The 13449-nt window shown below is 40.4% G+C and overlaps 1 protein-coding gene across 3 annotated transcripts in view; it reads left to right on the forward strand.

The window, feature by feature from the left end:
* The window catches only part of BMPER (BMP binding endothelial regulator), a 146771-nt gene that overhangs the window by 66015 nt on the left and 67307 nt on the right, over positions 1 to 13449 (forward strand). For all 3 annotated transcript variants that reach the window (XM_027729158.2, XM_039388271.1, XM_027729159.2), the window contains 3 exons: positions 8661 to 8760; positions 11869 to 11978; positions 12608 to 12748. In XM_027729158.2, the coding sequence (XP_027584959.1) occupies positions 8661 to 8760; positions 11869 to 11978; positions 12608 to 12748 (351 nt within the window). The remainder of the gene's footprint in view (positions 1 to 8660; positions 8761 to 11868; positions 11979 to 12607; positions 12749 to 13449) is intronic.

Here is a 13449-nt window from a genome sequence, read left to right on the forward strand (position 1 = left end):
GTATCTAAATGCCAGATGTCAGAATTTGGGGATTTAATTCACTCAAGTCTTGCAATTTATTCCTGCAGATAACTTAAAGTGAATTGTTCAAAATTAATGCTCTAAGGCAAAGCTGTGTGGATACATCTGTAGAGTTTCTTGCTGTGACCAAGTATTTTAAAGAATGATGATGAAGTGAGAGTCAGAATTGTCACCTTTCTCAGGACCACAATGGTACTAGTATTCTCTGTGTGCAGGAAACACACTGGGGACACTGGAGGGATTTAATAACTATATCTCTGTGAACCAACTGTTTAGAAGGAAAAGCTGTTCTCAGAAGGGAGGCCTGTACTGCAGTGTAATGTGGGATTTGGAAGTGGGGGTGAAGCTAGTCTTTGATAGCTGCCAAAGTATGGGGGAGTACCATTTACTGTGGGACATAGTAAGAAAAGCTTATAAGGTAGTATCGCAAAGCTCATGCTGTAGAAAAACAAAAGAAAAAAAAGAAAAAAAACCCTTTGTGCAAGTTTATCTTATGAAAAGCAAGTGCTATTTGTATAAATACATTGTGGCAGTGGCTATCATTCTGTAAGCATTGAGTTAGGACTTTGAAACATTATGCAAATGCACTGGTGGTGTATACACAACTGTACACCCGCTGGACTGTGCTTCATGTGTTCTTGATGCCAATGAAAACAAAGCAGGCTCCAACTGATTCAGGGGAAAAGTCATGGCTGCAAGAAGCCAGGACCTGTTTTACAGAGCTACTGCTCTGCTTCTAATAACCGAAGTTAGGAAAGTCCCTTGGATTTAACCCTAACTTTCTTATTATCTGGAATAGGACATGAATAAGCTGAAGAAGCTTATTAGTGGTTTTTAATAGGTTTTCTGGCCACAGACAGTTTCCAGCTTAACGTGTTTTATTGCAATTTTTCATAGAAACAGTTCTTTTTAGAAGAGAAATAAATAATCATGTGGCTCACAGCAAGGCTTCCATAGTCACTGGAGACCTCTGGTGTAACAGCTAAATTAATCATGAATAGCTGAACTCTCTTCTACAGTGGTGTGCCAGAATTGTTTCCTTGCCAATGTCTTTGCTTCCTTTCTGCTGTCCCTACAAAGCTCCTGCTCTTTAGCCCCAAGGTGGTGGAGAACCCCTTTCTGCAGTGTGTGGCTGCCCTCCTGGCCCATTCCTGCTGAAGTGGTTATCTTGGCTCATTTTTCACCACTGCCTATGCAATTTCTGGGACTTTTATTCAAAATGCTGTCATCCAAAGTGGATGAAAATCAATGGAAAAACCCCCATGGATATGTATGACCTTTGATGCAGTCCTTGCCTACATCCTGCCTTAAAATCCACCTCTTCCACCAGGTTATAACCTCCAACATTATAGAAAGGTGTTGTGCTGTGGTGTGTACTGTATGGTGCTAGATCTCTATCCTGGTTTTCCTTAGCAGCAGAGAGATGACTTGGTACTGAGTGTGCCTTGTCAAGCACCTGGTGGGGAGACTAGAGTGGGAAGTATAGCCTGCATAAAGATGTGTGACCTATAGGAAACACCAAGATGTCTGGAAGATATGTGCAGTGGTACCTGTGATTGTGGCATTTCTGTTAACTAGCTGCCTATAAATAATGAGCTATTTTTAATTTCAGAAGTCTAAGGCCTTTTGATACTACTACCCAGAATGGACTGTATAAGTAATAGCACAGGAACAGCAATCAGTATGAGAACTGCAGCAAGGAAGAGAGTTTGATCAGTAAGTGTGTGAAAGGCAGCAAGTGATGGAGATGATGTGAAAGGATTCAGGTTAGAGGAAAAGCTGGATTTAAGATGCTGGCCAATCATCTGCATGCTGTAAGCAAGAACTAAACTGCTATATAGCATTAAGTGGTGTTCATAAAGTTGAGAAAATTAAGATAACTTTTTAGATAGTCTTTCACTGAGAAAAAAATTCAGAAAAGTGATAGTCTGTTGCTAGAAATAGTGCTGGGGATAATTAAACAGTCCACAAAGTTGTTTGGCTTGCATCTCTGAGTTGTTGAGAGGTACTGTTCTGTTTTTAACCCACTATCAACTGGCAGAAGAAGGAATAGGCATTTCTGTTACAGAGTTGAAAGCTCTGCTGTCTGCATGTAACTTTAGAGACATTAAAAAGTACCTAATAAAAAGTACAGAATAATTTGTGAGACACATTACTTCTGCTTGCAGGAGAGATATGTTGAGAGAAACAGATCTAACCTGGAAAAGCTTCAGCTGTTGAACTGTCCAGGAGAAGGATCAATAAAGTAACCGCTCCCAAAGCAGAACAAATATGTGAGCTCCAGCTGAAAGCATCCAGCACTTACGGTAGTTGCTGGCCAGATTGGAACCACAGGTATCACGAATCCTTTTGGGTATGGGGGGAAAAAACCACAAACACAGGAAAGAAATGAAGAAAAATGCCTCTTCTCATGGGAAGGGTGCAGGACACAGACCTCTCTTACCTATCTTATGCCCCCCTGTTCCTGCTAATGTAGGAATACTGTTCTAGGAGCAGAAGAAGTGATGAAGCTCTGTTTCTCTAGATGTGTGACACTTGATTCCTTATCTGCCCTAACTGCAATCTCCATCACCTCCAGGACACAAGCACTGAAGGAAAGGCAGGAGGTCTGGGAGATGCTGGCTGGAAGGCCAGCTGATTCCTAACACTGTAGGATGCTTTCCAGTGTTCCTTCTGGGAAAGAAACTGGGGGCTCTCTACTCTCTACAGCAGTCTGTTTAAAAAACAAACAAACAAACAAACAAACAAAAACTAACAACACTTATAGGAACTAAATGTCCTTGAGATCTTAATGTCACTTTGATTTTTGCTATTTTATCTCTGTATACCTTTTTCAGATGAGTCCCTTGATCATTTGTGGCTGAAGCTGATCAGGGATTCACAAGCTACAGGTGTGCCTGATTTCTGCCTGCATAATCCTTCTTTCCTTAGGAAATCAGCCTGAAAGGGGAAAAGTACACTCCATGATTAAATTTGCAAGGCTTCCAAGTGAAGAAGGGCTATTTACAACATCGCTTTCAACAGAGCCAAGAGCTCAGTGTGTAAGCCCTGGAGGGGAGAGGGCTGCTGGCTGTTCAGCTGCTTGACTCTGCAACTAGGCTGTTGGGTCAGCAAACAATTTTATTTCAGCTGGACTGTGAAGCCAGATGCAATATAATCCCAGCAACACTTCTGCATAGCACTATTAGACTGGAGAAATATGACGAAGGTTGCACTGAGTCCCCCAGCTGAGAGCAGAGCGCTATGTGACCTTCCCCAAGGAGCCCTTCTGCATTTCCAGAAACTATGAAATTAAGGAGCAGTGTCTCTGCCTGTGTATACCTCAAAGAAAGCTACTGTACAAGCCATAATTTCATGTCCCAGAATGTTCCCTTTCAGCCTGGTCCTTCACCTCCTCCCACAGGAGAGTCAGTGCAACTCATGTTTTGAAACTTGAAATAAGCAGGACCAGCAGCTCCCCAGCAATCAGATTTCACAGTGGAGTGCTGCATCCCAGAGCAACATACTTCAGTCTCTAGGAGGATGCTGTGACATTTCAGCAAACAAACAGCAACCCACTTACCTCTACAAAAGAGAAAATTAATTTGCTTAATCTAACCAATCCCGAGAAATGTGGTTTTTGAGAAGTGGAATAGATGGCCAGACTGGATAGGCTTGGTACTTACATGAGTCTCTTTATACACATGCTATTTGATTGATGGAAAGCATAACAGTGTTTAGAGGCTTCATTCTATCCTAAATTAATAACTAATGAATAATATAATTAATTCCCCAGCAACTGTATACAACCACATACACATTGACTTCCAAAAGACGGAGACTTTTTGGTTCCTGGTTTTAGGTCAAGATGTTCAAATTCTGTGCACTTCCAATTTGCTAGGAGCCCAGAACATGAGTTTATAATAGTTGGAGACAACTAATCAAAATTTCTTGTTATTGCAGCTTGTTGATGCCACAAACTGTACACCTAACTGAGTGTATCCTAAGGGTGCACATGGAGGGAGAGGTGGTAGAGTCAAACTCTTACCTGCTGGAAATTGACAGAGTTCTTTATACTTCTTTTGCTGTGTCCAGGAAAGCCTTTGCATCACACTGAGACAGTTTTAAGAATTATGCCTTTGCTTTGCCCCAGAGTTTGCTTTAGTAATTTATTAATAAGAATCTTTTAGTGTACCATTTCTAATCTGTATTGATTTTAGGTAATTTTTAAGACATTTAAGATGATTATTTATATCTACACTAATCTCTGTGGCCTGATATTAAATTAAATATGAGCATTTCCTTCACATGCAGTTCTCAGGATATCACTTTATACTGTCACAAGGACCATTTCCTAAAGTCTTTCTATAGCAGAGATATCTCAGAAAATAGAGTTTTAAATCTAGATGCAGAGTTTAAAAATCTAGCGCACACAAGGCAGTATAAATATCTGTTGTTTTGGATTGAAGCTCAAGATCTCCCTATTCTGAATTTTATCCAATACTTTCTAAAGAGGCATTTTTAAAATCCTAGTCTAGACAACAGATCAGGCTGCATGGATGTGGGAAGCTCTGGCTTGTCTGTCTGTCTGTTTGCTGAACTGATTGATGCACTGTTTGCTTTTATGCTGAGACCTGGTTTGCTACTTTGTGCATTTCCTAAAACTCTTCCTCCCGTGACCCTTCCAGGATACTCTCACCATGCATGACGTCTCTCTTTCAGGGACTCTGAAATACTGTGTAGGGGTGAAGTTACTCCCATGGGCTGTCCGCCACATTCTGCACCAGCATTCTTATAAGAATTGGAGTCTCTTGTCTGATTTGAGAGAGAACACCTATTTTATTTCCAGATTAAACCCCCACTCTAAATACGGTATCCTCTCCCTTTTACACTCGAAGTCTACTTACATGGCACATCAGGGATTGTAATCTGATTGTAAACTCAAGGTATGGGTTTACAAGCATGTGATTCTGGGGATATTTTGGAGATGTTTGCATAGTACATGTTGCAGACCTGGTTTATGTATTTAGTACATGTTTGGGAAGTAGTGAAAATCTTTACTATGACACAGTAGTTAATATGTCAGACAGAGCTTCTGGTGACCAGCAAGTGTATGTAAGACAATACACCATCCAGTTGACATAAAAAGCCCTATACACATCAGCCAACGTGGTGTAATGAAACAGGAGTCCTTGAATGCCTTAATATTTTTTTTTATTCCAGAATGGTAACACTCATTATGTGACTCCCAAATCATATGCCTATCTCTTTATTGGTATATTTCTATTTATTGCCTTTATGCCATTGCTGTCACAGAAATGATAATGTCTCTTGATATGTTCATGGTGACTGTAGCTACTCGCACTGTGCTAGAGTGGTTGAAGACAAACAGTCACTTAGTTGTGTCTTTATTTGGCTTCTCGTGCTACTGACATGGGGCAGGCTTGCTCAGTAGTGACCCTGTTGAACTTTCAAAGTTTTTCTTTCTCATGCTGGTGACGTAAAATCTTTATTCATAGCTGGAGACAACCTTGAACATCTGTCTTAGTTCTTACAACAATCCCTGCTGAGTCTACAGTGTGTGTCTGACCTTGCTCCTAATGTCTGGAATATGTATCCTGGAGTTGAGAGAAATGTAATTTTGATATTTCCTTTTTTTTTTTTTTCTGTAAGGATAACCTCACTGGTAGCACTTCTTCTAGAATGAAAGTTAAAAATAAATTTCTACAATCCACTGTGGACTGAATAGTAATGCCAGCCAGCACTTAGACAAAATATTCTGTAAAATCAATGGAAATTTTACTTCAATTGGAGGATTAACAGTCTTTCAAGCACAAGGTGAATATAGGGCAAAACTAGGGAGTAATCTTCTTTAGATGATTTATAGCTTCACTAAAGCACAGAGATAAAACCTGCAAGAAAAATAGAAAACGAGATGCCCACAAGAAATATGGTTCTGATAATACTGATGTTAACCTTTAACCTTAAATAACATATATATAAAATATTATTAAGTTTAGACATGCTTGTTATCAGTAACAAATTGGGAGTATGGAAGCCTCTGTCCTCCTGGGATTTCATGAGTGCTTTAAAAGTCCGGTTAAGAGAAGCTATTGGTGGTAGTCACTGTTCTCACCCTCATGGTAGATGAAGCCCAAGGCTCTTGGAGATGACTTACCACAGGCTCACAACCTTTGGGGAGTTTTGGACAGACAGTTTTTTCTGCAGACGTTTTCCTCTCCACTTGTCCTAGCATACAGCTGCATCCATGCTGTGCACCAGGCATGTGGGTAGCCTACCCAGAAACTGCACTCTGTCCTTCATCCAGTGTGCCCAGCAAAGTCAGACGCAGCCTGGAATGGTGCGTCTTTCAACTCTGCCAAGCTACTGGTATCCTTATTGAACAGCAAAATATCATAATTGAGGTAGGAGCTTAGCAGAAGCAGATGGATGGCTAGCTGGATTGGCTCCATGCTTTCATTTAAGGGAAGACTTGTTCTCTGTCTTTCTCGAAGATGGACCTCTTGTGGGAGAATTAGAAAGTACTGTTTCATCTTCCCTTCTTTTATGTCTCTTGAGAAAACTGCTGAGACAAGATGAAACCTCAGCTCATAATGTGTGGAGCATTGCTTTATCTTTGCTGAATCACAGAATAGCTTGGCTTGGACGAAACCTTTAAGATCATCTATTTCCAACCCACCTGCCATGTGCAGTGACACCTTTCACTAGACCAGGTTGCTCAAGGCCTTATCCAACCTGGCCTTGAACACTGCCAGGGATGGGGCATTCACAGCTTCTCTGGGCAACTTGTTCCAGTGCCTCACCACCCTCATAGTACAGCATTTCTTCCTAATATCCAATCCAAACCTTTTCTCTTCCATTTTAAAGCCATTCCCCCTTGTCCCGTCACTACACGTTCTTGTAAATAGTCTCTCTCCATTTTTCTTGTAGGTTCCTTTCAGGTGCTGGAAGGCTGCAATTAGGTCACCCTGAAGCCCTTTTTCTTCCAGGCTGAACAATCCCAATTCTCTTAGCCTTTCCTTGTAACTTCCATGGATATATTCCTCATCCTGTCACCAGGCTGGCTGAGGCCTCTGTACCCTACTTTCTCTTTTTCTGAACCGTCTCTGAAGTTTGAACTTTGTCTTCTCAAAGCCTTTTTCCCTGGGATGAAAGACGGTACTGCTTCAGAGAGCCCTTCTTTCATTCTGCACCTGTGTCTCTTCTCACAGAGCTGTTCCCTGAGCATACTAAGGAACATCAGTGAAGAATTAATTTCAATTTGTCAGGTTTCTGGTCTGACCCTTAATTTAGAGCAGTCATTTCAGTCTACAATAAACTCTGTGTTTCTGCATGCTACAGTGAAAGAATTACGAGCAGTCCTTAGCCATGTGCATTCAGGATGCTTTGGTAGCCCCATGGGACAGGTAGACTTCAGTGCCTGAAAAGAATGGGGGTACAGTCAGCATGTTATTTTCTGTGTAACAGTGTATACGTGGGTCTGCCTATATGTAAAAGCTTTTACATGATTCACTGAGGCCATTAGGAGTGGAATGGTATATGATTATTTCAGGCACAGAGCTCTTCAAAATGAATGGCTTTTTCCACCTTTCCCCAGGGAGCCCCGAGAGCAATCCAGCATGTAGGTGGGAGGAGACTGTTCATAAGTCTTCAATCACAGCTTTCAGGAATACAAAGCTTATTGTTGGGATGATCCTGCAGCTCTGAGTGATAAATAAGGCAAGACAGTTAGATGAAAAGAACTGACTTTCCTTGCTAAGACAAAGATGGACTGAGTTTTGAAGTTTGACAGCCTGGACCTCTTATGACCATATGGAGCACATGTTGATATGGGGTCTAGAGCTAAACACAGTATTCTAAAAGCACGGTGAAGTAATCAGGCAACAGAGCAGAATGAGAACAAAAATCTCTTTTGACTGACTTAATCTTAGACATATTTTCTGTGCTTTTGTCTTTGCCTCTGTTTCTGGTATTTGTTGATACACCAGGATATATCCAGTTTAGTTTGCTTAATTTTTTTTCTTTTTTTTTTCCTCATTCATTTTCAGAATTTCATATACCCTCTTGGTTTTCAGTCCTCTGAAGAAAGCAGGCCTTCTGGGTTTGCATAGTTGGACTTGCAGGCTAGCAAGAATGTGCTTTCTTAAGTGATTTTGGATTATTTGGTTTCTGAGGTCATGGACGTAGTTGAAGAACACCTGCTCTCATCTTGCTTCAGCACTTAATCCCTGTCCCAGACAAGCCTAGAAGGGCACGACACAGGAGATGAAGAATAATGTAAAAAATTGCTTAGTAACTTTTTTGAACATCCGGAAAGGTTCATGGATAATGGTTTTATTTTCCCCTGGTTTTCTCATATCCACACCAAAAAATAAGATAGAAAGATAGTGTTTCTTCAGCTATTACATTCATTGTTTGAGAGCTTAAAAAAAAGATGAATAATCCAACGTCTCTGCAAGCAATATAGGAAGTCTTGTAGGACAGGTGTACATGTCCTATGCTTGACGCAAGCAGAAGTTTCTGTTAGCTTTGGCTAAGGTTTTTCAAGACCTTGTTACCAGTCTGTGTGTGTGTGTGTGTGCACATCTACTTGATATTTTGCTTCAATTTTTTTTCTAACTGAGCCTATTTTCCTTCAGGGTGGCAGGACACAGTGTATCCAAGAAGTCTGCCCCATTCTCTCATGTCCTCAGCACCTCAGTCACATTCCTGCTGGACAGTGTTGCCCCAAATGCTTAGGTAAGTTTTTTTCCCTAGGAATTTTGTAATTAATATGATGTGTTTGTACATAGCATCTTTTATACCAGCATTTCACAATACCGGTAAATTCTTTGAGGTGAAAGAGACTCTATTGCTCAGTGGAATTTATAATCTACAGATTTTGAAGAGGCAGGAAGAGGTGTTTCTTTGGAGTTTGCCACAAGAGAAAGTCCTTGCCCTGTCATACTATTATTCATGTGAGCATTTGCGTTCTTTGTTTTGAGGAAATGCAGGCCAGAGGAAACTTCTGAACTGACATTGCATTCTTGTAAACTGTTGTCAGAGGCGTGCCATGGCCCCAGGAGTCTGCCTCGTGATTGCCTTCTTAAGGTGGAATCCCAGTTTCATCCAAGAGTATTCTCAATTACATGTTTCCAACGCATTTTAAAGGTGTAAGCCAGAGGCCTCTAAGAAGGGCTAGTTCTTCCAAGTCATGACAAAGAAGGCAGTGACAAAATAAGGCACAGATCCCACAGGTTAACATTCTGTCTGTTTCATAAACAAGGAATACTTACATCCTACTCAGTAAATTAGTTTTAATTTGCTCCATGAGGTTATAACTAGGTTTGGAAAATTTTCAGAGCCAATAACTCCCAGTTCTTCAATGGAAGCTTTATAATTTTGACTACATCTTTACTGTTATCCAAAGTCTGTTTCCAGGTCTAGGTTAGGGATACAGAGAGGTCTGGCCTTGAAGGCAGCAAGCCATATAGAGTTCCAGGTTCTCATAGTATTTAACATTTTTGACGGCTTGAAATAAACCCAAATTTATTTATTTGCTAATTGAGAAGTGCTGCAGATAAATATCTGCCTGGAACGTTTAGCTGCAGGACCAGAGAGTAATGCAGTAGAGGAATGAAATGGAGAGGAGAACAGTCCAAATGCTGAGCTTCTGTTTTGGCTGAGGACATTTTTCTTTTCCTTCTGTAAACTCCCCTTGTCCTCTCCTCCCCATGCTTTTCTCAACTGAACTTTCCCCTCCTTGATCGAGGCATTTGAAATGCAGCTTTAATTTTTGACTGCTTCAAGGGGATCTTTCTACATGTTCTTTTTTCCCCTCTTAGAATTAAACAAATTCACTAATAATAGTCAATTTTATTTTATGTGGTCTTTAAAGCATTTCATATACCTCTGAACAGATAACATCTATTCACGGGGAAGTGTTAAAAGTTTTGGAGTGGAAGTAAAGCCAGGGGATGATTAGCATGCTGCATGGCTGTCAGGAAAGGGAAGCATTTCCAGGGATGCTGAGGCATGGTTTTTAGAGTATCATGTGGAGGACCTCCCTGCAATTGAATTCCTGATACTCAGCGTATATAGCTTAGAAGAATGCTGTGGACTCTACTGGGATTTGAATTATTAGTTTAACTAGTGGTTATGAGCCAGCAAAGCCGACCATTAAGCCAAATATCTTCATCACCACATCTTTTAAAGTGGTAGCTCTTTTGTCAGTGGTTTTTTACCAACTATTTGAACTGGGTTGGCCACCCGGAATTGCGCTGAGCGGTTTTCAAGGCATGGCAAGAGGGTGTGGGAGAGAACTGGACTTTTGTTCACTTGTTGACACAAGCTATGCTATTGAAGTCCTGGCCCCACATGGAGCAGTAGAAGTGTTGTTACAGGCGGGACCATGGCTAGGCTTTACCCGTAAGTGGTGCATGGATGTAGAGCAGTTCCTTTTAGGGCTACCAAGTATCCTCGACTGATTTCATATGTCAGTCCTGCAAGAGAAATTAAGCCTTTTCAGAAAGATGCACATCCAGTAAAAGGAAGGCTGGCTATGCAAGTACAGATGAATTCAAAGTAGCTAATTTGCAAGAGAGAGATGTTCAAATTATGTCTAACTGAACAAAAGCAATTATTTCTTAACTTTTGTTTAGCATTAGATTTGTAAAAACTCAAGGCTAATCCAATGGATTTTGCTGTGTGCTTATCCTTTTGTTCACTTATATCTCAAAAGAAAATGGAACCTTTTTCTTATAAGATGCTCTACATTTATCAACAACTACTGAAAAAGGAAGGAATTACAGTATACCAAGACCTGATGGTTTAAAAGCTAAAGTGTTTGCTTAGCACTTAGTACTTCATGTATGTACTTATAGTGGCCATTCCCTGCCTTGGAATTGGTCCCTATTAAACATTAGACTGCAGAAACAATCTAGGAAAGTGACAGCCACTGATAAAAGAACTTATTAGTTGGCTGCCACCAAAAGTAAATGGGGCAACTCAAAATTAGGAAAGTAAGTATAGTGTTTTTGTGAAGAGCTCGTGTATGTATCATAATGGTCACTTGTATAAAATAACCTAGTGGGAAAGAAGGTGAAGAATGAGAGGAGCTTACAAGAACCACAAACTCTGTTGCAACTTGCGTCTGAAAGTGCTTGCAGGATTGCAGGACTTCAGGAAGGATTTGATTGTGGTGCTACCTTCCCTGTATAGTGCTCCAAACCCTTGCCTCGATCTCATTAAGCCTGAATGTTTTATGGATTATGGAAACTAAGTATCTTCTGTTGCCTTAATTCTGTTCATAAACTATGCAAATGCCTGTATTTCTTGCAGTCTTGTGTCCACATGGTACACCAAGCTATCTTATTGAGACTGGACAGCATCTGTTATTTTTGCATCAGTGTCACTGAGTTGATTTAGCTTGGCTGCTGTGAACCCCTGAGGTAGATACGCTAAAACCAGTTAAGACTCCTTTATTTGATAAGTTATTGCATTAAGTTAAAGACTGTTTAAACTAGTTTAAGTGTACCTACCTTAAGAGTTTGCAGTGCTTACTTTTTATTCATTTAGCTGCACTGTGCACTTTATGATGAGAAGGAGAAGAAAGATTTTTCCAATATAAACATGCTATAAATCATATTTATATTCCCTCCCATGGTAGGATTTGTACAGATGAATGTGTACTAAAGGAACAGTGAACTGTTAAAAGTACATATTTTTTTCACACCAAAGTGGAAACACGTAGCAAATGACACATTGCACATGAATTTGATCTGGTGACAATAAACCCTTCTATTTTTGTTGACACTATGGTATATTTTCAACCACATTCTGTTTCTATTACTGTTTATTTTTATTCAGGACAGAGGAAAGTGTTTGACCTCCCATTTGGAAGCTGCCTCTTTCACAGCAATGTGTATGATAATGGGTCCTCGTTTATTTATGACAACTGCACAATGTGTACATGCAAGGTAAGTCCACAGTGCTTTGATATTGTGTGCTGATGGTTATCTGGCTTAGCAGTAATTTGTAGGGCTGTGGAACTGTAAGCCTGATACTGTTCTGTGGCATCTTGTGTGGTCCAAAAGAATATGATCTGAGGAGCACTTGCAGTTCTGCTAGAAAAGTTTAAAAAATTACTGACTGCCTCAGCTGAGACATGATACCTGACTCTGTGTGATGCAAAATAAAGTTGCTCGGATTATATGATCCTCTTTAACTTTGCATTAGAGTGGAAGAGGAGTTTCTAGATGATGAATTACCACATCTCTGCTGAAGAGCAGTGATATTTATTTGGTTCTCTAACATGACTGTGACCACTTCCACTTCTGCACCTAGGCAAAAAAATGAAAGTGTCACCAAATCAGTAAGATTTTGCAGGCAAATAAAAGTACAAGCTGGGCTTTAGCTTCATAGACCATGAAAGATTCCCTTAATCCATAAATAATTTTTATTTTCTCTGAGCTGACCTATCAAAGCAGTTGGGCTGTAGCTTGGGTGGATGCAATGAATGAACAAGCAGGAATACTGTTGTAAGGACACACAGGAGCACAAACACCTTGGTGATGATTTTATGATTTCCTTTCATCCTTTTACCTAGGATTCAACAGTGATATGTAAGAAGAGGTGCTTACTTCCTGGTGAATGCGATAAAAACAAAGACCACTGCTGCAAGGAGTGTGTCTCATATGTCTCTCCTGAGGAAGTGAAAGTGTGCAAGTTTGGCAATAAGATCTTCCAGGTAAAGTTTCAGGTGTGGTTCAAGAGCAGATACCATTGTAACAGCCAAAACAGCATGATTTTACTATAGATTAGAACAGTGACTTGTTTTGTAGCAGAATCCTCACCATTCTGGTTGATGATGGAGGCAAAGCTTTGCAAAATTTGCCATCTGCTTTTTTTTTTCTGAGTTTGTATAAATTCTACTGATACACAGCAGTTAAAGATTATAGTTCCTCCTTGAATGTTACATGTTGCCTCCCCTTCTGTATGCAGAGGTTCAAGCTGCTGTTTCATGACAAATGATGCATTTTTAGTAAGAGATATTAGCGCTCTGCTTTCCCAAACAAACACCGATATTCATGGAGGAGATATTCTGAGTGGCCTGTAGGCTTTATCTGCTGAACCAAAGTCTTTTCCATAGCTGAGCCAAGAGGAGCTTTGTGAAGTTCATCTTGGCTGAAAGTTACTCGATTTACTACGTTTCACATCTCTGCTAAGGACAGCACCCCCGATATTTTATGCTGGGGTAGCCATGTAGTAACTGTTACCTACTGCACTCTCACCCAATGTTTTCAAATCACAAGGGATTCCCTGCAGAACACTTCTGCTATTACTGAGACCCTGTTTGTTTTTCCAAGTGGTGCAACGTTTTTTTCACACTGTGTCGGAAAAAGATTCTGTCACCTCATGGGCCATCTGTGAATTAAGAGACCCTTGAAT

This window comes from Pipra filicauda, unplaced genomic scaffold, assembly GCF_003945595.2.
Source record: "Pipra filicauda isolate LSUMZ 115617 unplaced genomic scaffold, ASM394559v2 scaffold62_size3274119_pilon, whole genome shotgun sequence".
NCBI classification, from domain to species: Eukaryota; Metazoa; Chordata; class Aves; order Passeriformes; family Pipridae; genus Pipra; species Pipra filicauda.